The 27,775-nt window shown below is 33.5% G+C and overlaps 1 protein-coding gene across 14 annotated transcripts in view; it reads left to right on the top strand.

The window, feature by feature from the left end:
• Window positions 1-27,775, top strand: part of ASPH (aspartate beta-hydroxylase) — a 261,874-nt gene that overhangs the window by 19,751 nt on the left and 214,348 nt on the right. Inside the window, exon 1 of one of the 14 annotated variants that reach the window (XM_007487074.3) lies at window positions 25,064-25,659. The exons of 8 other annotated variants lie outside the window; for them this stretch is intronic. In XM_007487074.3, the coding sequence (XP_007487136.1) occupies window positions 25,644-25,659 (16 nt within the window). In that variant the 5' untranslated portion in view covers window positions 25,064-25,643. 5 more of the 14 variants (XM_007487073.3, XM_056823972.1, XM_056823971.1 and 2 more) reach the window with 5 other exon arrangements.

The raw sequence follows: 27,775 nt of genomic DNA, 5'->3' as shown, positions 1-27,775 counted from the left end.
ATCTGGCCTCAGACACTTCCCAGCTGTGTGACCCTGGGCAAGTCACTTGACACCCATTGCCTAGCCCTTACACTCTTCTGCCTTGGAGCCAATAAACAGTATTGACTCCAAGACAGAAGGTAAGGGTTTTATTTTTTTTTAATTCATTTAAGTAGAGCAAATATTTATTAATAGTCTATTGTGTGTTCATAGCATCTTGAATAGAAAGAAAAGTTACTTCCCAGAAAAAAAACAAAACAAAAAAACCTTTACTGCTTCTAGGTGTATTAGAATAACAACAATTCTATCTCACATTTTATTTGGAAAAATAATATAATTATGTCAATAATAATAACATAATAATTTAGAACAGTTAAATAAAGGTGTACTTTGCATTGTTGTGTTCCTGCAGCATTCTAGGTAAATACAATTTTGAGAAATTGAATTATTTTGACCTTTGTTTAAATTTTAATAACTGATTTATACAAGATCACGAGTAGTAAGAATTTGATTTGTACCTAACACCTCTGGGTCCAGAATCAAAATTCTTTTCACTGAACTATGCAACCTCCTACACATGTATTAAAAAAAATGAACTGCACAAGTACAGGATGGGGGAGGAGTGGTTAGATAATACTTGGGGTGAAAAAGACATGAAAGTTTTAGGAAACTGTAAACTTATTCTGAAGAACTTATATAACATGGCAGTTAAATCATTAACATAATCCCTTTTGGGTATGTTGTATTTGAGGTGCCTATAGTATTATTCTTTAGTTTTTCTGTAATGTCTGATGTTAGAGTGGTTGACCTTTTACTTCTCCAGCTCATTTTACAGATGAGGAACTGTGGCAAATAGCATTAAGTAAATTTGCCCAGGATTACATAGCTGATAAGTGTCTGAGACCAGATTTGAACTCAGGAAGATTGAGTCATCTGATTTCAGGCCAAATGCTCTATCTATTCAGTGACCTAGTTGCCTAGTAGGCAGTTGGTGATGTGGGACTTAGAACTCAGGACTGAGACTAGGACTGAATAAATAGATATAGGAATTTTTCTGTATAGAGATAATTGAACCAAAGGGAGCCAATGAGATTATCAAAGAAAAGAGTATATAGAGAGAAGAGAAGATTAGAGACTTGGGGTATATCCCCTCATTTGATAAGATCTAGCAAATGAGAGTGAGAAGTAGCAGTTAGGCTGGAGGAAGGACCAGACAGAAAGATTAGAGGAAAGCCAAAAGGGAGCAGTCATGAAAATCTGGGGAGGGGGGAATATGTCCAGGAAGGGAAGGAGTTCAACTATGTCATATACTGAAGAGAGGATTGAGAAAAGGTTACTTATTATTTGGCAAATAAGAGATCATTGGTAATTTTTGAGAGAGCATATTTAGTTTTGAGTGTTCTTCCAAAAGTGCGTATCTGACTGTATTGCTTCCTTTTTTAGTATGAGGCTCCCTTTTCCCTCTCAGGTAGAATATAAATCCTGTTTGGCTTAAAAAGTCCTTCATAACCTGTTCTTTTCATCGCTTTCCAGTCTTCTTACACATTCTCTCCATATAATATGTGACCTAGTGACTAGCCTCTTTTAGCTGTTCCTTGAACTAGACACTTTATTTCCTAGACCATGTATATATTTTTTGGCTGTTCACCATTTCTGGGAAGCTCTCCTTCCTTCTCTTCCTCTCAGTTTCAGTTAAAATCCAGCCTTTGCAGGTTCCTAATTCTCTTCGATGTTAAGTCTTCCCTCTTATCATCTTGTTTTTACATAGTTGTTTGTATGCTGTCTAGCTCATTAAATTGTAATCTCTTTGAGGGAATTGGGGTGCAGGAAAGATAAAGACTAAGTATGTAGATTTAGTAAATATTAGTATAAAGAACCTCTAGGACCTGGTGTAGTCAGCAAGAGCATTTATAAAGAAAGAAGTGTGCCATAAAGAGTTAAAACTTTGAAGACATCTGCATTTAGAGAGCAGGAGATGCATGATGATTCAGTGGAGGATACTGAGAAGAATGGTCAAGGCTGGAGAACTGGGAGAGGACATTGTCAAGAGACCTAAGGCAAATTCCAGAGGAGACACTTGTCATCATTGTTAAAAGCAGGAGGGATCAAGGATTGAGGACTGAGGAAAAAAACCCATTGAAGTTTGTAATGAACAAGAAATTGCTAATCTAGGAAATGTAATTTCAGTTAGAGTATTGGGAGGGGAAGCTAGATTGTAAAAAAAAAAAAACAACTGAGTGGGAGGTGAGAGGCAGTATGTATAGGAGTCAAGTAATGAGAGACTGAAAATAGGAAGAGCTTTATGGTGGAGGAAAATTTCCTTTTGACTGAGCATTTTTCTTTGGCTTTCCTCTCAGCCTGAAACTTTCCTCATCCCAACTCCTTAACTTCCTTGGAATCTTTTATGTTTCAGTATAACCAACCATCATCTCCAGTTAAGACCTATTTGGTGTGTCTGTAACTGGCTTGTGAGTAACTATTTGTTCCCCCCCCACCCTCCATTCCTTGACGACAGAGATTGCCTCTTGTCTGGAACATAGTAGGGACAAATATTGATGATCTAAAACTGGGAATGTGGTAGAATTAAGACTAATTTGACACATTTACTAAAATTTTTCTCAAATGTTTCTTTTGTTTTAATTTGAAAAGTATTGCTTTTTTTTTGTTGTGCAAAATCTTTTCATCATTGTATAATTGTACCTGTCAAATTTTTGTAGAATGATTTCTTTCATTTGTTTAATAAAACTGTTCCTTCTATCATTGTCAAAATTATTTATTCTTTCTTTGTTCCAAGCTTTTTTTTAATTTTTTTTTAATTTAATTTTTTTTTAAACCCTCACCTTCTGTCTTGGAGTCAATACTGTGTATTGGCTCCAAGGCAGAAGAGTGGTGAGGGCTAGGCAATGGGGGTCAAGTGACTTGCCCAGGGTCACACAGCTGGGAAGTGGCTGAGGTCAGATTTGAACCTAGGACTCACCATCTCTAGGCCTGGCTCTCAATCCACTGAGCCACCCAGCTGCCCCCTATTCCAGGCTTTTTTTTTAGGTGGAGATAATACTTATTTTGCAATTCATTTGTATATGGAGTGAGATGGATTCATATATACCATTTCCAAAGTATTTGAAATATGATAGCCTAAACATTTGAAGTTTTAAAAGATTAAAGTTTTAAATTTTGCTAATTCTCAAACCATACTTTAAGATCTTTCAGATTGCTTATCAACTCTGGGGGTGGGGGACTAGGGAAGAGGGGACGTAGACAACAAGGATCATGGGACAACAATGGGAAAAAAATTAAAAAAAATATTTTTCAGTACTTCTGAATCATAATGAACATCAATTCTATTTACTCTATCTTGTACAGGAGTGCTAGTCAAGAATTCTTACCAATACAAAAAGGATATAACAAAATATGCTCACTAAAACTGTATAATTTACACCCTTTTTTGAAGAAATGAACAAAATCAAATTGCTCATAAATATTTAAGTAATTTGCTGAAATACAATATTCATAAGACTCTATACTATTATCATTTAAAGAGGAAGCCAGATCACATTAAAAAGAAAAGAAAAAAAAGCAAATTTGTTTTGTAATCCCAACTACAACTTTATAGATAAGGTTCTTGTTACTTCCCTCTTCTCCCTCATTAAAAATTTGTTTTTCATTGTGGTCAATTATATTTTTATTTTCTTCTTTTAAAATGTATATAGGGAACATGATAGGTAATTGAAGAGTTATGTCATTGGCTTAATAATTTAAAAATAGAATTTAGATCAATCTTTTTCATATTTTAATTTATTTTTCCTTAAAGTGGTTTTCTGTAAACATTGTATAAACATTTAGAATGAAAAAATCCACTTTATCTTTATTGAATTTTTCTTTGTAGATAAATTATGCTGTGAAATTCTTACTCTACCTCAATGGTTACTTCATGATGAAGATCTCAAACTGGTACCTTGTGTGACATGAAAATTTGGTCTTTTGCATGTAGTTTGCTTATTGAATTGTTTTTTAATTGACCATCCTGAATAAAATGTTAGGATAACTACTGGAAGGTGAACTTACTTGAAATGATAGGCAGAACCTTGTTAAGTATCTCTTGATTGTCAACTCTTGATTATCTTTTTTAATGATAATGATATTACAGTAGATTATAAATACTCCCTAATGGTTTATATTTGACTTTGGAATGCATATTACATTCTTTAATTCTCATATAACACAAGTATCTATTAAATAAATATGATGGCCAATTATTGTGTTAGTTGCTGTGAGTATAGACATTCTTTAACCTGAATATTTCTAGTTGGAAATTAGTGGGACAAACCCAAATTATGAAGGCCTGACTCGGGAACATCTGGAAACGAGTTCAAATTCTCTATTTCATCCACTTGTTCCTTATTCCCAGGGTTGGTATCTCAGGGTTCATTTCATGAGAAGTATTCTGTTTTAGAGAGGGGTAAAATTAAATGAGAGAATTTAAAGAAAATTTTATATTTTGCATAATCATAACATCAAGGCCTTTAAAAACTAGGTTTATGATGGGATAATCAAGATTTGACTTGATAATCACATTAACCTTTACTAACACTCCTAGATGGATTTATGTTTTCTTTGGCATGAATATAACCTCTAGGTTTATACTGTAATCCTTCCATGGATTATTTTTATTTCTTGTTTACCTTTCCACAGATTTTCAACAATGACATTGGAAACCTGCCCTCTCATTTTTATAATGAGTTGAGTATATCAGCATTGCACTATTCTTGTCTTATTTCTTATTCTCAATTCTTTCTTTTGCTTATTTCCTTTTCCAATGTTCTGAGCATGAGTCAGTTTGGTAATGGTTAATTTGATGAATGGTTATGATTGTCTTTCAAATTCTTTTTGGGTTGCTGGTAATTTTTATTATAATCATCACTGACAAATACATAGATAATTACTTTGCTTGGATTTATTATGATTATGACTTGTAAACAGAAATAGGTTAATATTTTATCTAAATTTACTGATGTGACAGTTGGAAGGTGTAGTTAACAATTCTTGGGTGTGTTAAAATCAATAACTGTTACTTTTACATGTAGTGGTCTGATGTATAAATTTTTTTCCAACTATTGGAAACTTTTTGTTATCTTCATATATTATTTTAGACTCAGTTATAAAGTAAGCTACTTTTACTCTCAAGTAATATTTAACCTACTATATATGCCTGTTAAAGGATGCTGTAAACCTTAAAATTTCTTAGACTTATGAATGTTGGAAATTTCCCCATTGGGAAATTTCATGCTGGAAAAAATTTCCTACTGATAGTAAAAACTCTATTGAAATGTGAAACCCCTTGGCATGGGAGGATCCTTCTCCTCCCTACTTAAGACTACTTTAGGACAGAAACCTTTTGCTAAACAATGGAAAGGGTTTTGACCTATGCTTAAGCATAGAACAGGAAGTTCTTTGAGTCATGATTGATTTTAGAATTGATACAATAGAGATACTTGGAATGACAGAACCAGGTTTTGGAAAATACAGTCTCCACCCTACTTAGAGTAACAGGATTTAGGAAGGGCTGCAGCAAAGATCAAGATTTAATTATTTGAGAATATGACCTTCAACATACATGTGCAAAGCCACAGACCTCTGGGCGGTCCTGGGTTAAATTAGAGCCACCATTGGCACAGGGGAGACATCGACAGTGATTGGTAGATGTGAGAACTGAGAGAAGGGAACTTAGATGGTTTCCTTAAAGATAGCAGGGTCTGAGGAGAGAGGAAGGAGAGTTTTTTGGCTCTGAGAGGTTTTGCTCTGAGGAGGTTTTGCTCTGAGAGGTTTTGCTCTGAAGGAGTCTGGAGGTGGAGGCCCCTGAGACTGTTTCTCCATTTTGGTCATGTGAGTGATAGGGACTGATCTCTTTTCTTTTCCTCAGCTATCTAAGGGCTTGGGCCTTTGGCCCAGCCTAAGGAGAGGGGGTATTTAAGTCCTATTCCCTTCTCTCCCCCCCCCCCGCCTCTCTCTCTCTCTCTCTCTCTCTCTCTCTCTCTCTCTCTCTCTCTCTCTCTCTAATACCTTTCTTCCTCCTGTTTGTAATTAAAAACTCCAAAAGGTTGACTGCTGACTTGAGTTTTCATTTAGGAATTACATAGCTGAATTCCTTGGCGACCTTAAATTAATATATATCAGTCTTTTAAAGTGATTTCGATATCACAGTGCATAAAATAATTTTAAGTAGAATTTCCTTCATGAGATAATATAATCACTTTATCTTAACTATCCTCACAGGAAAAACCAAGTGAATGAAAGATGTCTATTATCTGCATTAGTGTGTAGTTTGATGGATAACCCAACCCATACAGTTTGTCTTTCAACATAAGTATATTGAACAGACAGTGCAAATATATAGCAAGTTGGACCTAGAATCAGAGGAAGTGGCCTAGGTTACCCTTGGAAAATTTCTTAATTCTTTCACGATCCCTAGTTTGTGCTAGAAACAGCTCATCTTTTTAATGCCAGTAATCTTCCAGTTATTGTATATGGCCAAGTCATCAGATACAACAGGATCAACCAAAGGGAAAAAGAGAGGTTCCTGGAGGACACAAGTAGGCTGCAACACATTATGATCTAAGAATTATTAGCTGTTATCTACCAACCTCCAGGACACTCTTATGCCTGTCTCATTTAGTTTAGAGCCTGGCTCTGTCTTCTCTCCATTTCCTGCCATCATATTAGAGAACTTAATTGTTAACAATAAAAAACACACTCACTTCCCAGTTCCTCAGTTGATTCATTCCTTATGACTTACCTTAACCTAGCCACAATCAGAAATGGTTATAACATTGATAGTTATCACCTATAATTGTTCCATTGTATCTCATGGATTCTTATCATTCTCCTGTTTGGTCTCAATCTTTTGTCATATCTTCTTAAATCCTTTGTCCTTATCAGGACCTCTAGTCCTTTTCCTATTTTCATTCCTTGTTGAGCCAGTTAAACCCTAATTTGTTTTCTTCTCAGAGTCCTTTTCTTTCTTAACTTATCAAAGTTCTTGCCTTGCCAAGCCTCATCCTTAGATTATTTCCCTCATTAACTACCTTCACACATATTCATAGGGTTCTAAAAGAAGCTGGAGAAATTCACAAAACCCCATTGATTTGGGCTACCACAAATTTTTATTACATAATCTAATCTGGATCGTCACTGTTGCAAGGCAATCCTTTATTATTCTTTAATTGCCTCACTATAGCACGTTTTCATCTCTCTTCAAATCTATCATTACTGCTCCCTGTCTGCACCCTCTCAGCTGAGAATTTAGCTTCATATTTTACTGAAAAAAGAGGCCATTTGCTAAGAACTCATTCTTTTCACTTTTTCTTATTTCATTCCATTCAGACTTCCACTCTCTCCTTGTCCTTGCCATGTTAAAATTCTGTACATATGCACAGTCCAGCAGATTACTTCTTTCAGCCCCATTCCTTCACTAATATTCATTCTTTCCCTGTCTTATCAGCTATTTGCAAATACACTCAAGTTTCTCTTCTCAGAAAATCCTCATATTCTTCATCCATCTGGACTATCAGTCATTTGTCTCTCCTTTTTTTGGCTGACCTCCTTGAAAAGAGTGTTTATAGTGAAAGGTGCCTCTCCTTTTTTTTTTCTCCCTAGTTAGATCGAATGCTCGATCTGGAGTTAGGAAATCTTTAATTCAAGTATGTCAAATAAATATAAAGACAAATAAGTCTTTAATTCAAATGTCATAGTGTGACTCAAGTCAGAGGCAAGTCACTTAGCGCTGCCTGCCTCAATTTCCTCATGTGTAAAATGAGGATAATAATTTTACCTGTCTCCTTTGGATGTCATGAGGAACAAGTGAGATCTTTGTAAAGCAGTTAACATGGTACCTGGAATATAGTAGGTACATAATAAATCCTTCCTTTTATCCTCCCCTTTTGTCATTCTATTTGAAGTTGGCCTTCCCAATTCATTATAGAACTGAAATTGCTTACTGCAAAGTTACCAGTGGTCTCTTAACTGCCAAATTTGATAGTCTTTTCTCAATTCTCATCCATTTTGATACCTCTGCAACCTCTGACACTATTAGTCACCCAACTTTTCCTTAATACCTTCTACTCTAGGATTTAAGATACTTTGCTTTTGATTCTCCTCCTACCTGTCACTTTTGCTGGATATTCATCCAGGTTTTGCCTGCTAACCAGAAATGTCCCCCAAGGCTCTCTATATACTTTCTTGGTAACTTTTATTAGCTCCAATAAGTGAGATTACCATATCTATATAGAAGATTCTCAGATCTGTTTGTCTAGCCATAACCTGTCTCCTTACCTTCATCTCCCTCCCTCCCTCCCTCCTTCCCCCCCCCCCCCCCCAATCTGCGTTTGGAACATTTTTTATATATGCCTATAGACCAAGGAGATAAAAAATTATTGCTAGTAGGGATGGTTGAAGAAAATAAGGATTTTTTGAGGATAGGAAAGACATAGGTGTGTATGTGTATATATATATATATATATATATATATATATATATATATATATATATATATGTGTGTGTGTATATATATGTATGTATGTATGTAGGTAGGTAGGTAGGTAGCAGGTAAATAGCCATTAGAAAGAGTGGGGGAGAGTGAATATTACTGAAGGAATTGGGGATGAAAGAAGAGGTCATCTGCTGGATTGTGCATGTATAGAATTTTAACAAGGCAAGGTCAAGGAGAGAGCTGAGAAAAATGTCTGAGTGGTGTGAAATGAGGAACAGGGAGAAGAATGAACTCTTAGTGAATGCCCTCTGACATTGCTGTCAGCCTAGTGCAGACCTTTATAATCTCATGCTTGGACTATTTATTGCTGTAGCTTTCAGCCTTAATAAAATTGTCCTTCACTTAGCTATCAGAGTATTCTTTTTAAAGCACAGGTCTGACCTCATCATCTTCTTATCAGTATACTTTAGTGGTGCCATATTATTCCCAGAATCAAATATAAGATCTTGTTGGCCTTTTAGAGCTTTTCAAAACTTGACCTACCACATGAGCATCTTAAACCTTACTTGCTTCCACATACTCTGCTTTCCAATAGCACTTGTCTACTTGCTGTTCCTTGTACAAGATACTTTGTTTCCTGACTCCATGTATTTTCACAGCCTGTCATCTGCATGCTTAGAATTCTATCCCTCCTTAACATCTACATCCTGCCTTTCCTGGCTTCCTTTAAGTCACAATTAAAATTTTACTCTCTGTAAGAAATCTCAAGGACTTCTTAATACTAGTGCCATCTCCTTAATTGTCCCAGTTTATGTTAACATAGTTTTTTTAGCATGTAGTCACTGCCATTGGATTGTGAACTTCTCCCAAACAGATGGCCTTTTTTTTTCTGCTTCCCCTCACCCCTAATGACCTACTTTAGCTATCACATTGTTGGTATGTATTAAATGCCTTTTCTTGATTGCAGGATTGGTTCAACATAAAGAAAACTATAATAGTTTCATAATAAAAAATATTAATAAAATAAATATTAAAATCACAGGAAAAGGCTTTTGACAAAATCTGACATCTTTATCTGTTAAGAAAGTACAATAGTTAAACCACACATGTTAATATATAGTTTTTTTAATATAGAGTAAGAAATTATATTTATATATCATTTCGAGATAAATTAGGTGCTATTATCCTCATTTTACTGAGGAACAAATTGAGATGGAGATAACTTAAGTGAATAGTAGTCATGGTCACCCAGCTAGTGCCTAAAGCAGGAGTCAAAATCAGGATTTCCTGATCCAAAATTTAACTCTATTTAGACCATCTAGCTATCTAAAACTTATTCATATAAAATCAAGAGCAAACATATATAATGAAGAAAAGGTAGCTGAATTTGCAATAAGAATAGGAATAAAACAGGGATGCTTGTTATTATTATTACTATTTACCCTAGTCATAGAAATCTTAGCTGTAGTAATAAGATAAGAAAGAAAAATTTAGGGACTAAATGCAGGCAAGGAGTCAACAAATGATATAATACAGATAGTATGATGATTTATTTAGAAAACCTCAAAAGAGTGAACCAGATATCAGTTGAAGAGATAAATAACTTTTGAGAAGTTGCAGGATATAACATCTAAATACACTTAATTCATAATTTTTATACATTACCAACAAAACCCAAGTGGGATAATTACTAAGAAATTTTATTCAAAATAAATAGAGAAGGTATAAAATATTTGAGAAGTGTACTTACCAAAATACAGAATTTTTATGATCTTACTATCAAACACTCAAGATAAAAACCTACCTTACTGATTGGAAAAGTATTAAATACTTATAGATAATTCAAGCCAATATAATAAGAATCTCAATAGTACTTAATTTACTTATTAAAGTACTTATTCAGTACAATACCAATTATCCCACCAAAGGATTATTTTGTAGTGCTGGAAAAAATGATGAAATTCATATGGAGGAACAAAAAGTTAAGAATCTTGAGTATAATAAGGAAGTACTAGTATTAATATTAGTAATATTATTTTAATACTAATATAATATTAGTAATAACTCTCAAACTGGAAAAAATTAAATACATAGCATTCCATAAATAAGCAAATGTGTGGTAAAGGGAATATGGTAAACTGAAAGAATCCAGTTCCAATGGCAAGGATTCAGTTGGACAAAAAGTGCTTGGAAAATTGTTAACCAGTTATGTAGAAATTGCATATAGAAAAATATTTTACAATGTATACTGAGGTAAACACCGAATGGATACAACAAATTGAAAAGTGACATAGAAAGATGAGAACAACAAGGAAGAAATTGCCTTTTAGATCTCTGGTTAAGGAGAGAGTACTTAACTAAACCAGAATCACAGAGATTAAAGTAAACAGTTTATATATAACAACAAAGTTTTTTACACAATCTAATGAAGTTAAAATGAGAAGGGATATAGATAGCTGAGAAATAATCTTTTCAATAAATTCCCCTGATAAAAGTACCATAAAATATGGGGAATTTATAAAGTATCATAAAAAAGATACATATGTCTTGTTTATTTCTGTTTGCCAATTTTCTCTTTAGAGGTAGATCTATATAATTCATTATTCAATATTGCTGTATATAATTTCTCCTTGTTCTGCTTGTTTTAGTCTTCATAATTTCTTATAGATGTTTATGCATGTTTTTTCATTTTTTTGGATTTTTAAAAATCTTTATTTTATTTTAACAAATTTACAGATAAGTTTTCCAAAGTTATATGATTCATGTTGTCTCCTTCCCTTCTTCCTTTCCCCCACCCAGAGAGGGGGTGGGAAGGGAAGTAAAATGAGAATAGGGATTAGGGGGACTCATTAAAAAGCAAACCACTAGTGTAGAAGGAAATAACAAGAAAAAGAAAGGGCAGGACTTGGGAGAGGAAATAAAAATGTTGGGGAATACACAGATGGTAATCATAATTCTGAATGTAAATGGGATGAACTCACCCATAAAACGAAAGCAAATAGAGTGGATTAGAAACCAAAATCCCCCCATATGTTGTATACAAGAAACACACATGAGTCAGGTAGACCCACACAGGGTAAAGGTAAAAGACTGGAGCAAAATCTATTGGACATCAACTGAGAAAAAGAAGGCAGGAGTCACAATCATGATATCTGACAAAGCCAAAGTAAAAATAGATCTGATTAAAAGAGATAGGGAAGGTAATTATATCCTTATAAAAGGCAGTATAGACAACGAGGAAATAGCACTTCTCAACATGTATGGACCAAATTGTATGGCATTCAAATTTTTAAAGGAGAAACTATTGGAGCTTAAGGAGGAAATAGTAAAACTATACTAGTGGGAGACCTGAACCTTCCTCTATCAGATCTAGATAAATCAAACCAAAAAATAAATAAGAAAGAGATGAGATATGAATGAACTCTTAAAAAAATTAGAATTAATAGATATGTGGAGAAAAATAAATAGGGACAAAAGGGAATACTCCTCTTTTTCAGCAGTACAAGGTACATTCCCAAAGATTGACTATGTACCAGGGCATAAAAACATGGCAAGCAAGTACAAAAGAACAGAAATAATAAATGCAATATTTTCAGATCATAATGCAATGAAAATAATAATTAGTAAGAGTACACAGAGAGACAAATCAAAAATTAATTGGAAATTAAATAATGATTCTCTAAAATCTGTTAAAGAACAAACCATAGAAACAATAATTTCATTGAAGAAAATGACAATGACGAGACATCCTATCAAAAATCTATGGGATGCAGCCAAAGCAGTACTCGGGGAAATTTATATCCTTGAGTGCATATATTAACAAATTAGAAAGGGCAGAGTCAATGAATTGGGTATGCAAATTAAAAAAAATTAGAAAGAGAACAAATTAAAAATCCCCAGATGAAAACTAAATTAGAAATCCTAAAAATTAAAGGAGAAATTAATACAATCAAAAGTGAAAAAACTGTTGAATTAATCCAATAAGACTATAAACTGGTACTTTGAAAAAACAAATAAAATAGACAAAGTACTGGTTAATCTAATAAAAAAAAAGGAAAGAAGAAAACCTTTCCCCACCCAGAGTTGACAAACTTCAATTGGGTTGTGCATGTATTATCACAGAAAACATTTCTATTTTATGCATTTTTACCACTGACTGATCTTACAAAACCCAAACCCCAACTCATATACCTAACTAAACAAGTGATAAATCATATATTTTCATCTGTACTTCTATTCCAATAGTTCTTTCTCTAGAGATGGATAGCATTTTTTCTCATAAGTCCCTCAGAATTATCCTGGATCATTGCATTGCTGTTAGTACCAAATACTATCACATGTCCCACAGTATTTCAGTAGCTGTGAATAATGTTTTGGTTCTGCTCATTTCACTCTGCATCAGTTCATGTAGATCTTTCTAGCTCTTTCTGAAATTATCCTGTTCGTCATTCATTATGGCACAGTAGTCTTCCATCACCATCTGATACCACATTTTTCAGCCATTTTTTGTTTGTTCAGCCATTCCCCAATTGAGAGAATCTATATTTTCCAAATCTTTGCCACCTTAAAAAGTGAAGCTATACATTTACATGTTTTTATAAAATGAATCTGCTCATTATTTCTTATGGTGCAATAGTATTTCATCACAAGACTAATTCTTAAATAGTCAAAGCATGTGAACAGGTAGTTTTCAAAGTCAGATATCTAATTTATGAAAAAAAAATCTAAACATATTAAGAAACTGTGCCAAATAACTGAATAGAGCAGTGCAAATTGAAACAACTGTGGTTATACTTCACACCCATTAGGTTGGAAGAGATGATAAAAAAAGAAAATGACAAATATGTTGCCTTTGGGAAAACAGGCCCACAGAGGCATTGTAGATAGATCTTTGAATTGGTGGTCCAGGCATTCTGGAAGACAATTTGAAATATGCCAATAAAATAAGGTGCACTTACCTTTTACCAAAGAGATAAAGAAAGAGGAAAAAGAACCTTTTTGTACAAAAATATTTATAGTCCTTTTCATAGTAGTTCCAAACCAGAAACAGGGGATTCTTACGTTTTGGGAAACAGTTGATTGCACTATGGTACAAGTGTGTAATGGGATATTACTGTGAAAGCACAATTTAGAGGAACTGAGGACCTCTATGTCATGTGGAATGAAATGAACAGAGTTAGAAAAGTTTACATAATGATGACATCATAGAGATGTAGCTTTAAGACTTTAGAATGCTGATTAATATAATTATATTAATATAATGTATTGTTATAATAACAACATTCATAATATAACATAATAATTGAGTTTAGAACACAGATGATGAATCATAACGTCCTTCTTACCAGAGAAGTGATGGCCTGAAAATCTAGAATGACATATTTTTGGCCATTGTGAGAGTTTTTTTTTTCTGGGCTGTTTTCTTTACTTAGAGTTTTTGTTTATTATTTTTATATTCCATCAGGGGATTGGAATAGTAGGAAGAAGTGATAATAAAATCTTTGTAAGACTAATAAATACTTAATAAGGAAAACACAAATTTGTTTGACATGACCTGTCTTTGATTCATGCTTGATGATGTCAGCTATTTTGATATATTCATAGTTTTTCTTAAATGGATGTTCATTAAGTATCTATTTAATATGTTATAAAATTTTTGCTAGATTTCAAAGTTACAGTCACAGGGTCAGACACCTATAGTTTGTAAACTTAATTTGATTCCCTGTTTTTGAAAATTGGGACAATATTTTTCTTTCTCTAATCCAATTTCTCTTTTATCACCATGCGATTTCAGAAATAAAACAGACCCATACCTCCTGCCAGTTCTTTTAAGTATGCTAAGATGCAGTTAATATAGACCAGGAAACTTCTTCAAGGACAGGTTACTATATATCTTATTTTGAGTATCAGAATCTAGTCTTATTAATATTAGCCATATTGTTTCTGTTCTCTCCAATCCAATAGTTGTTAATAGAGTAAAACATGGGAAATAAATTAATCATTTCTGCCTTCTCTGTTGTCAGTTCTCACATCTATACCCAAGTCCTAATCTGTTTGTTTTATGATGATTACATAGTATATTAAAAAAAAAAAGGAATGTATTTCTTAGATTTCCTGGCCAACCTCCCTTCATGTTGATTTGGCATTATTTTTGTAGAACTCACAGTCCCCATTATCCAATTACTATGTTATAGAGTACTTCATTCTTTTTCAAATAAATTTTTGTTAATAACTCAGAATTTCTCTTTTTTTCTTCTTCTATCTGCCTCCCAGAAAGTCGCCTGTATAGTAATATTCTTTTGAAGAAAAAAGAAAGAGGAACAAGATCTAAACTCCCACAATATAACTTGATCAGTATATTCAAAAAAATCTGAAAACAAAGGCACTGCTTCTTACCTGTATATTTACTACCTCTGTAAAGTAGTGTCCTCCCCACCCCAATAATCAAGCCTGTTTGTTTTTTGTTTTTTTTTCAGCCTATTAGAGTGGAACTCGCCAAGAAATTTCATTTTTTAAGCATTCTATCATAACTTAGACCTTGCAGCTCTGTTTTTGTTTAATTTATATTTCTTTTTGTCTACTCTATTTTGAGGATCCTGCCCAACTGTTTTTTTTTTCTTTTTAATGTTTAAGTTACAAATTTTGTGATGAACTAAATTTACAAATCTGTTTTCTCTGTCTATGGCATCAGGCCCAATTTTGCTAGATAAATTATTCTTCATTATAACCCATTTCCTTAGTGTTTCAGCGTGTCAGATTCCACTTTTTTCTTGTTTTCTCCCATAATATAATTTTCTTTTGTAATTTTGACTAGAGTTTCTTGGTGCATGATCTGTCTTTCCTGCCTGCTTGTCTCTTGTTGACTTCTTGTCTTCTTGTTTTTGTAAGCTTGGCAACCACATTTGTGTTCTCTCTGGTGGCTTTCTTTAGATTCTGTTGAGCTACATGTTATGCTTTCCTATTGGTATTTCCCAGCAAATTTCTTTTATGGTGTTCTAAAATATGTCTTAAGTGTTTTTTTTTTTTGCTTCATTGTGTTATTTTGGGAAGCACAGGACCCCTAGATTTACTCTGAGAGCCCTCTCCTGGTTAGTTATTTTTTTAAAAGACTTTGTCTTCCAATTTAGGTGCTCTTTGACTTTATTCTTTTTGTATCATTGAATTTCTAAATTGTCTACCATGCTATCTTTGAGGGTGTCTAGTACTTTTCTAAATGTTTTTCAGCTTTATTCTAAACTCTGTTCTATCAGATTTTTCATTTCATTCTAATTTCGTTTTTTTCTTTTAAATATTTTGTTAGGTCTTCTGTTTTGTGGCGATTCCATTCTCTTTGGAAGCATCATATAAGGAGTCCCCAAAATTTTAGTTCTTTTACTAAGACTTGAAGTGTGTGTGTGTGTGTGTGTGTGTGTGTGTGTGTGTGTGTGTGTGTGTATGTATGTAGTATATTTCCTATAAATAGAAGATATGTATTATGTGGAGATATAGGTGTGTATATATTTGTTAAACATGTGTTTTTTGAATCATTTCCTTCTTGAGATTTCTCCTGGCACTTTTAAAATTCATAATATTTTTTCATATTTTAAGTTTTCATTGTTCATTCTTGGCCTTTGTTTTAGGATGTTTGAATTAGGATGTTAGAATTGTTTAGGATGATTTCTTGTTGTTTTTCTTTAATTGTTGTTCTTTTACTTGGAATATTCTTCCTCTTTATTACTATGCACTTATGTCCATGTATTTCCAGAATTGTCATCTGTATGAAGATTTTAAATAAGGCTAATTAGAACTGATAGTAGTGTTTGGGGAAAAAAAAAGGTTGAGTCCAAAACTATCCACAAAATTGCCTACTACAATGCTGCTCTGATTAGATGATTTTTGGATAGTGTGCAATTCAGATTAGAAAAGTTTAACAGAGCAGTTAGTAGTTTTTTTAGAAAGTAATTAAATAAAAACAAAGAGTAGTTTCGTTAAAACTAGCATTGAGATGGCACTTTAAGATTTGAAAAATGCTTTACAAATATGTTGTTTGATCCTCACAGTAACCCTGAGGGTAAATGCTGTTATCTCTGTTTTACAAATGAATAAATTGAGGCTGACAGGTAAAGTGACTTGCCCAGGGTAAGTGTCTGAGGCCAGATTTGAATTGGAGTTTTCCTGATTCCAAGCCCAGTGCACTATCCTTTGTGACACCTCTGTGTCTTTAATAACAAATATGCTCTTATTTAATTTCTTAATGTTTTAATACATATTTCTAAGCTTCATAATTTTTTCTCTAACAAAAACTAAAAACTTAAAAAGAGGAAGAGAGAAGATCTGTTACTCATTTACCAGTTCTAGTGCCAACAGATAGAAGTTTAGTTCAGCAACTCTTTGAGTCACATTTAAAATAAATTTAAAACCACAGTAATCTTGCAAAGTCAGTTAATTCTAATTTTACTAAGTATACATCCCTGTAAAATAATTTGGTTCCTGACTCCCTAGCTTAGGCAGGGAAAAGGTCATTCTCTCAGAAACAATGGTAGTTAGATTTCTAGTTCATAAAAACTGATCCACCATTTCTAGGCAACATATTCAATTCTACATTTGTTAAATGCCTGATGTATGCAGATCACTGCACTAGATAAAATATTATAAGACTTAGTTCAGGATTACAAGATATATTTAATCTCTTATTGTCTAGCCTTTTGGTGATCATTCTTTTCTAACTCAGTTAAGATGGTCTTTGTATGTCCACCATATTTTTATTCACTTTGCCTGTATTTGATTCTTTCTTTTCCACTTTGGTAAGATCTTTGATTTTGTGCTCCTTTAGCAGAAAATTAGATCACTTGCTTGCCACAATAAGTTGTGAGATAGATCTTGAGTAGAAGACTACTTTTGAATAACTACTTTTGAATAATATTGAATTAAAAAGATAAATATTTAATCTTTATATTCATATGATTTGCAATCTTGGAGATACCTTTCCAGATTTACCTATCTCTCACATTATAGATTGCATGTCAGTACATTCTAATTGTCTATTCTATAAACATCTTAAACTCATTCTGTATGTATAATATAAATAAATATACATACATATTTGTATGTAATCCCCTTCATCCCTCTATTAAACCTCCTTATTTTTGTTGAAGGACTGCAATTCTTTCATGTCCCTAGGGTTTCATAACCTTGATGTTATCTTTGACTCTTCTCTTACTACCTACATCTAACTCATCAGAGCTTTCCTCACTCCACAGCATCGCTTGCCCACTTCTCATGAATTGAACAGCAACCATCTTAATTTGACTCTTGCCTATTCTTTTTCCTCCAGCCTCCTAATTAGTTTCTTTTGTAGTCCAGGCCTGACTTAGACTGGCCTGATACTTCAGTTCAAGATTAAAACAAAATGAAACTTATAGATGAAATAACACTAGAAAGAACTTTTTTACTGCATGTCCATGTAAAAAAACAATGAACAAAGATACAGCATTGACTTGGAAGTATAGTGACTTGCGTGTTAGTGAGACGTTAAATTTTAAATCTTCTGATTCCTTGTTGGTTTCTTTCATGCTCTTAGGTAACTGGAAACCATGTACCATCTGGAACCTTTACTTTGACCAGTTCAGGCTGAGGGGCAGCTTCTTTTCCTTTTAGATAAAAACAAAACAAAAAAAAAATAGCCTAGCCTATGTGGCAAGAACCCAGGTATATATTCTATATTCCCTCCATGAATTCCAAAGCTATTTCCTTAAGTGCAGCTCTGACCCTATTATTACCTGCTCAACAAATTCTAATGGCTCTTTATTTACTCTGGGGTAAATATGAATTCTTTTTGATTTTTTAAAGTGCTTCTCAGCCTTCCCCCAATTTGGCCTCACCCATAAGTTTGACTTGTGTAATGTTTAAGCAATCACTGTGCTAGTCCAAGGTATATCTTATATATCCTGCTTTCTTTTTCTATACTTAACACAGTATTATATTGTGTTAATCGATCCCAAATGTCATGAAATGAAAAACACTTATATTTTACTTGTTGATAATATAATAAATATAACAGATCTATAGATGCACCCATAACATTCCTCACTAGGAATTTCCCATTCTATGTTTATTTTAATAAACATTAAGCACTTAGGACTTGGAAAGTAATATGCACATATGGTGGCAAATGAGAGAGCTATAGTTTGCAGACTTTTCTTTTTTATGTCTTCAGATCTTCATTCTTAAAACTTTCTCATCCTTTTTCTTTTGTACAGTTTTAGTTCATAGGTCTTCCTAACTTTCCTCTGTCCCCTTTGAAATTTTTCCCCAAAAATATAGGGTATAAGTTGATGTGTGACTTCCTTCTGCTTCTAGCTAATTTCCTTTTATATATATATATATAACATTAGATCCAGAATAGCATTTACCCTTGTTGTTTACTTTGTCTTTTGATAGTTGAAATTATCCTGTATAGCTTCATCAAGAACCATTCACATCTATTGGCTTGACTAAAGTGCTGTTTTGTTTGCTGGAGTATAAATAATAGGAATTATTTGTACTAGAGCAGAGGAAAGCCATACTCCAACTTACACCTTAAAAAACAAACTATAGATACCCAGAGTTTACTGTGTTCTTTGCAAATTATTTTTGTCAATGATTAAGATCACAGCAAAATAAATGAGTGAAAAAGAATTGCTCATGCCAGGTTGATTTTAGTTCATTTTTTTTGATAGTGTTACCAAAATTTCTGGGGATAAATATAGTGCTATTTTTCTGTTTAAAAAATAAATGTCATAAGTGTATAATAGCCAAAATGTAAAAGTTTGAGATTATTGTTCTTGCAAGCTCAATGTGAATCTGTGGTGTGTAGTTGCAATCAGAAAAGCCAAAGCAGTAAAATTTGAATAGTGTTTAAATTAGAGATGTATAGGTTTCTCATATTGTTCTTTGATCAGATCAAAAGTATTGTCCTCAGTCCTGGGAACCAAATTTTAGAAAGGAGTTTGATAAATGAGAGTAAAGAGAAGGATGGCTATGAGTTTAAGACCTTAAGCTTAAGCTTTATGAAGATCAGGTGTGAAAACCAGGGCTGTTTAGCTTAAAGAAGATTAAATGGGTTATACATTAGCTTGCTTTTAAGTATTTCATCATATGGAAAGAATAGATTTGACACAATTTGCTTAGACCCAGAAGACAGAACTCAAAGCAATGTGTGAAAGTCCCAGAGTAAGATATGTGCTGAATTTAAGAAAAATTTCTGTAACAGAAAAATGGAGTAAACCGAGACAGTCTCTTTCATGGGAAGCCTTCAAACAAAGGTGGAAAAAATAGTATAGAGTGGATATTTGGTCATGTTTGAGTTTGAGTGGATGAGGAATTTGTTCTTATATAACTTTTACATTCTGTGAATTGCGAAGTAAGATGGTGGTAAAGAATTGGAAGGATTGAATATAACTGACACTTGCTTATCAATGAAATTGAGCAAAGATATTAGATGGTAGCTTGAAGTGTATGGGTATGTTTCTAGATGGTTGAGGAAGGAGCCAAGAATGGGAGAAAATGAAGATAAATCAGGGGCAATGGTCTGTGGGGCAGGTTTCTGGATGAGTTGGGAAATGTAGGGATCAAAGATATAGGCAGAAGCATTTGTCTTGTTAAGGACCACTTTTTATTTTTTTGGTCATATCTCTGAAGACCGGGGGGAAAAAGAAAAATTGGAGAATGACTTAGATTTTGAGTTATAAACAAAGTGAGATGGGGGAACTCAATTGATTTCCTAGATTTTCTCAGTAAGGTAGTAAAGTAGTCCTCTGTTGAGGATTTGGAGGATATTTGAGAAGAAAGTTGAAGATTTTTAACTGTTTTGGAGAATGTGAAAGAGGTACACATCAGGATTATAAATGTAATGGTCACCTAGTAGAAGAATTCCTATGTGTCAATAAAGGTCTAATTATACTATGAATTTGTAATTTGCCTTAAGGTCTGTTTTCTTTCTTGCTTCTATAGTACTCAGATAGGAGTGTAGAAGACAGATGGCATAAGTGACCCAGAGTTGAACAAACAAGGTGAAAGAAGACAGCATGTGGTTAACTAGTTATCTATAGACTCAAACCTTTGAGGAAATGAAAGTGATGCCATTTAGTTATGGGAAGAGAGGGATGAAGAAAAAATTGGTATAAGGGGATTGGAACAGAGTCAGAGATGGAAAGACAATCAGTAATGATCTAAAAGGGGGAAAGATCATGTTTTTTCCATAACCATATGGAGGATGGTAAGATCTAAGGTATGATATTTCCTATGCAGTTATTTGTATGCTGTCTTTTGAGTTCTTTAAAAGCAGGTTTTTTTTTTTTTGGTTTTTATTTATTTCACTAGAACTCAGTAGTATCCAGTACACATTAGGTGCTTAATATGTGCTTGTGGACTGACTGTGGTTAGGAGACAGCAGGATCATTGCTTTAGAACAGGAAGGGGCAGATACAGACCTTATGTTATTGATTAATTTTATTTATTATGAGGGAAGGCCTTTATTTGGTGGTAATAAAGGGGAGAGTTGGGGAAAAATTATTGGGTAGTGATGAAAAGGGTATTAGCAGAACTTTTAAAAATCCTTACAGCCGTCAGGATTCTACAGATCACTGTCATAGATACTGATCATGTTGGAAAAGAAATGAAGTGATACAAAGCAAAATAAAAAAATCAGGTGCCCAGGGATCAGGACTGTTCCCTGCTGCCTCTCACCTTTTACACTGTCAGTATATACTGAGACCCTCCAATTTAAAGAAACTAATAAATTCCACATTGGAGTGGCCCCTGGGTTAGAGCTGACTGGGATGAAGTAAGGGAGTACCTCAATTATGTCTCACCCCTATTTAGCCAATCAGATCCCAGGGTTCCACCGATACTTGTCTTGACTTTCAGGCATGACTATTGCCTAAAGCAAGACTTGTTACCTGAGGAGTATGTTAGCATGTATATTGAATTCCTAAAATTGGGAGGTTAGGACTTAAGAGTGGATAACAAGATTGTGCAAGTTATTGAACTCTTTGAGAAAGAAAATAGAGTGACTTGAAGACCTAAAGATCAGGGATCAGGATAATTGAAGTTTCAGTGATGATGACAGAGGGCAGGTCTTAGAAATGGTATTGAGAAACAAAGTAACCAGATTTCCTCTTCTCTGCTGTGACTTACAGATGGGTAATCAGCTTAATGACTTAGTGCATGAATACATATAGAATTGAATGGGAAAGTGGAACAGATTGCATTTGGGAGATCATATAGTACTTTTAATAATCTTTTGGCTTCCTTTTAAAACAAAAAAATCCTTTAAATTCATTTTTCCAATTACATGTAGAAATAATTTTTGACAATTGTTTTCTTATAATTCAGGCTCTCTACATGGTGTCCCCTTCCCCCCTTGATCCCCTGTCAGTAAATAGTCTGATATAGGTTATAATAGGGCTTTCATGCAGTATATATTTCCATATTCCCCATTCTATGATAGAAGACATATAACACATACAATAGAAAATTCACAGAGGAAATAAAATGAAAGATTGCATGCTTTAGTTTGCAGTCAGATCCAATTGTTCCTTATTTGGATAGCATTTTTTATCATAAGTCCCTTGGGGTTATCTTGGGGCCTTATTTTGCTGATAATATTTAGCCCTTCATAGTTGGTTATCATTTGATATTTCTGTTACCATTTATACTGCTCTCCTGGTTCTGCTCACTTCATTTTGCATCATTTTATATAAGTTCATCCTATTTATCCTTTCTCATGGCACAGTAGTATTCCATTATAACCATACACCACAGCTTGTTTAGTCATTTCCCAATTGATGGACAACCCCATAGTTTCCAATTCTTTGCCACTACCCAAAGAGCTGCTAAAATATTTTTGTACAAGTAAGTCTTTTCCCCCTAACTGTCTTTGGGCTAAAGACCAAGTAGTGTTATAAAACCATTCTTCTTAATACTAGTGACTTTCTGGTGATACAATATAACTGTGGATTTTGTACTATTATAGTTTTAGAGAATCAAGATTAAAGGTCATTTGAAGACCATTTAGGAGAAGCCTGCTAAGGCCTAAATAGACAGCCCCCCTCTTACCAGTAGCAATATGAAATACATTGAAAAAGGCATCATCATCACCATTATCCTTTGCACACATTCTAGAACCAAAATGACATAATGTTTGGGTAAAGCTACAGTGTGTTTCACTGTGGCCAATCAGACCAATATGAGCTGTGAAGGCTCTACTCATTGATTGGGCATAAATATTGTATTTGATCATTTGGGATGGAGATGCCATCATATTTCTTTTGTAACTGCAATTCTGCTTTGCTCATAAAACACTGCACCTTCTTTGATGTAAGCATGCCATGCTGGGTGGTCCTGTGTCAGTATCTCCCATGTCTCACAGTGTATACTGAAGTTCTTCAGAGAGTCCTTGAATTGCTTCTTCTGACCTCTCTGTGAATGCTTGCCCAGTGTGAGTTCTCTGTAAAAAGTAGTCCTTTAGGTGAACATGTTTTTCTCTTTAGGACAGTGTGACCAGCCCATCAGAATTGCCCTCTCAGCAGTAGAGTTTGAATGCCTAGTGATTCAACTGAAGGCCTCAGTGTCTTGTATCTCTTGCCAGATAAGCTTCAGAATCTTCCTATGACAATTCAAATGAAAGTGAATCAATTTTCTCCCTGGCACTGGTAGACTGTCAAGGTTTTATAGGCATACGCCAGTGAGGTCAGCACAATGGCTCTGTAGACCTTCAGTTTGGTAGATAGCCTAGTACCACTTCTCTTCCACACTTCCTTTTGCTGCCTCTCTCTGGCAATGCGTGCTCCAACCTCATCATCAGTGTGTATATCCCTGTAAAATATACCATACCAAGTTAATGAATATATCCATAGCATTCAGAGTTTCTCTATTTGCTGTCAATCAGGCCTGAAATAGGGTAGTGGGTTTGCAGATGAGAGAATAAGATAAATGTAAGAGATGTTGTGGGTGTAGAATTGGAAATACTTGACTACCAATTGAATACATTGGATGAGAATTAGGAGTCAAGGAATACATGAAGGTTTGAACATGGGTGACTGAAAGAAAGAAATAGGGTACTCCAGAAGTGCTTTCTTTTTTTTGGTAATGTGGTTTTGTTGTAAAAATATTTTGATATGCTTTCAGGGCATGCAATTTTAAATATCCTTTAGGAACACCCTAGAAACATCTCAAAATAAATTTCTGTCTTGCCTTCAAAATATTTTTCACATCTGACATCTTTCATTGGCTTCCTCATTGGTCTCCTTTTCCCAAGGCTCTCTCCATTCCAAAATGATTTTTCTTAATTGAAGATTTGACCATGCCACTGCCTTGTCCCCTTCCTCCCAGCCTTCTAAACCCCATTAAACGGCATATTATATCCCTTTTCTAGGACAAAATATATATTTTTTTCTGCTAAGCCTATAAAGAACTTCAGAACTTGCTCTGATATGTATTTCCAGCCTCATTATACTTTATTCCACACTTTGTGGTCCAGCCAAATTGGCTTTGTCTGTTCTTCACACATGGCAGTCTACCTCCCATATTCATGTTTTTGTACTGACTGTGTCCAATGCCTGCAATGCAGTATTTCTTTAGTTTTGTCTTACAGAATCCCTCCTTGAAGTCACAATTCAGCCACCATCTTTTACATGAAGATTTACTTTGATCCCCTAACTGCCCAAGTATCTTCTCAACTAATTGTATTTATTTTGTATTGATTCTCTATATTCTTAGTTTTGTACATTTTATTTTCTCTGATAGAATGTCAACTTCTAAAGAATAGAAATTGTTTCATATTTGTATCCATAGTACTCACCTATCTCTCTCTCTCTCTCTCTCTCTCTCTCTCCATATATATATATATATATATATATATATATATATATATATTTACTTTTTGGTCATATGATGCCTTTCTTTAATGAGAGGAGGGAAGGGATAGAGGGAATTAATTGGGTATTTAAGTGTAACAAACTAATTAAAAAACAAATGCTTGTTGATTAATTATATGGAATAGGTAAACAAATATTAGTTGAATAAAATTCATACCACAAGTGATTGTCAACACATACTTTTGTTATTAATTATCTTGGTTGAAATTTTCAGAATTAGGATACATTAGGAGGACAGATAAGGAAAAGTGGGAATTATCAAAGGACCTCTTCATTATTTTTGAGTTTGTATTTGACTTGCTTAACATACATTGCCTCCTGGTGACATTTCTAAAATCAAAGACTCTGTGACTAAAAAATCAATTCTAGCCTAAAAGAATTTATTGTACATTTATGAAACAATAAGTTTCTTTTGCTAAATGAAGAATTGACACACTACTTTAAATAGTTGGAACAAAGATTTGTGACTTCATTAGTCTAGATATTTCACAAATACAGATAGCTACTCCCCTCTTCTTTAATAAATGACTTCACAAGATGCTGTTACCAAAAATATTAATCGTTTGGTGGCCAACTTTTTGGTGATGTACCTATCTAAAATTAGGTTGGTACTCGTACAACAGTCTTTTGTCAGGCATCTACTGGATTATTAATTATATATACATATGTTTGGAGCAATAGGGTTTTATGGAAATCTCCCCCTTAACTTCCTGTGGATAATACATTCTAGAATAGTATTTAAGAACTCTTATTAATTCATTTCTCCCTACTGTTAGTACAACTGTAGCCAGCAGCAAGTCTATTAATGATCTTCTAAATTAGACACTGAAATAGTTTTTGGAGGACCAACCCTCAGAGTTTCGTGGCTAAGAGCCAAGTTTCACAGCAATACTTTGTCCTAGGCTGTGTTTAGTTAACAATGACTTAGTGTTTGAAATCAGGGCATTGAAGTATGTTTCTGAAAAAGAAATTGCAGGACAATTTGTTCTGTTTTATTTCTCTGGAATGTTTGATGCTTAGGGACTAAATTGGAAGAAAGGATCAACCAAGAAGGATATCCTATTAGTAGGAGGAGGGCTGTCTGATTGTTGGTACTGGATTTCAATGTGAGTGATTAGTTGCATTTGGCTTATGAAGAAGAGTGACTAAAAATAACTCATGAGGAGAGTTTGTAGTCAGGTCCAATTTCGGGTTCTAGCTGAGCTAGCTGTAAGTTTGGCTGCTCCTATAAAGCTGAAACAACTGAAAATATATGTTATATATTTTCTGAAGACACTAGCAACATGAATGAGGATAAAGGTATATAAATGGTATCTTATTAGAAAAGATGAAATTATCTGTTTTGTGTTTAGCTGATATGTTCGCTTTATTTTTTCAATTTTACTTTGTGAAAGCACATGGAAGAAGGGTGAGTGATCTGCATTTTCTGTTTTAAACATAGAGGTGTTAATTTCTGATAGCTGGAATAATGGAAAAGTATTTTTGTCTTGATTATATATTTATAGGGACATTTGGTTAGATTTTGATTGAATATATTGCCTCAGGCAGTTTTTTTGGGGGGGAGGAGAAGGATAGGGATAAAAATTAAGAAGTTGGAATTAACAAAAACAGCTTTTCTTGGTCAGATTCATACATTTAAAAAGATGATTTCTAAAATTCCAGCTGGGTGAGTGGTTCTGTATTTAAGTTGACCTACTTTTTAAGGCAGGCAATATGTGCAAAGAAGGGACTTGGATGATTTGATTTTAATTCAAGATTTAATACCTTCCATGATATGTTACTAATTTCCTCTCCTTTAGGTCTGAATTCTTTTGTTTATCTTCTTTTACAAATTAATTGTTGCTTATTAAGTGCCGTTTTTCAGTTGTTGAATAATTTTTATATGAATAGGGTAATTGTTGAATAGAGTAATAAGTTTTTCCATAATTTTCATATTCTTTCCTCATCTGACCTGAAAATCCCTTAATTTTTACCCCTTTGTATAGTTTTCAAACTTTTGAACCATGGGTTGTTTTTTTTTTTGAGGATTGAGCCCTATACTTTATTTTAACAGAGATTCTTATGATATATAAACTTAATTCCTTAAACCAATATTTTAATTCCTTTCAGAAATGGTGAAAAATATATTAAAATATAACAATTCCAGAGATGGGGTTTTTCAGCTTTTTTATGTTATGGATTCCTTTGGTAATATGGTAAAGCCTAAGGGTCCCTTCTCTAAATAATGTTTTTTAAAATTCATGAAATAAAGTACACAGGATTACAAAAGCAATCAATTCTATTTAAATATGGTTATAAAAATATAAAAAACTTAGTATTGTTATTAGATATGAAATATGTTCAAAGGGCAAGTTAAATTTTATTTTTAAAAGATGATGTATTATTGTGAAGACTTGTTACCTATGTTCATAATTGAAGAAAATATATCCATAGAATTATTATTTAAGTAAACTTTCTAGATAACAGAAGATTGCCATTTTAATAAATGTTTTTTACAGGGTTTTGAATAGAACTGTTTGTAAAGTGTATTTCATCTATCCCTTTTTTTTAAGTAGTATATATTGAAAATAATTTTTTTTCTTGATGACATCATTTGTGGGCTATTTCTTCCTATACAGTAAATGGTCTTGCTTTTATTTTTTAAGTTTGTCTACTTTTTATAGTTTATTTAAATGACCATTTTTTAATTCCTTTCCTCCCACTTCCAGCCTCTCACTTCCCAATTTACTTGTTATGATTCATTAAAATAAATCATAGTAAAAAAACTTTGGCAAGCTAGTTAACTTCTCTATCTCTCATCTGTAAAATGAAAGTTGGGCTACAAGAGGGTCTTTGAGGTCCCTTCTAGTTCTTAATTTATGATTCTATGAGTTCTAAGATTTCTTTGAAGTCTTACAATCCTATGAAATTTATAGTATAGGTCCTATATGCTAGGAAACTAGATAATGCAATTAGAAATGTGTCTAAAGAAAACAGTAGTTTTGAGTGATGGACTGCTCAAAAGAGGACACTTGGTTCATGATCTCTTAAATGTATAATTTAGCTCTGAAAAGATCTTTTTCTTCCTGGTGCTTAACCTATATTCTAGGTAGTTGAAGATGTCTGGCAAGTCACTGCAGTGTTCAGCATGAAGTTCAGAAGTATTACTTTGAATGAACATATTGCAATTTTTTTGAAGAGTTTAAGGGATCATATTTTATTTGGCTTTCCAAGAAGAAATTATAAAGATAAATAAAAATAAGCAAAATGACAATAAATTGATTATTCCATCATAAAAAAAGATTTATTGTAGGATTACTTTAAGCCTCAATTCTCTAAAAATACATTTTAGGTATAGATTTTTAGAAAATTGATTTTGGCATGAAATTGTTTGGTATTCTTATAGTTAAGGACAATTGAGAACAAAACTAAAGTT

This window comes from Monodelphis domestica, chromosome 3, assembly GCF_027887165.1.
Source record: "Monodelphis domestica isolate mMonDom1 chromosome 3, mMonDom1.pri, whole genome shotgun sequence".
Classification (NCBI taxonomy): domain Eukaryota; kingdom Metazoa; phylum Chordata; class Mammalia; order Didelphimorphia; family Didelphidae; genus Monodelphis; species Monodelphis domestica.
Note: the sequence above shows the minus strand (reverse complement) of the source record. Positions and strands in the feature narration are given on the sequence as shown.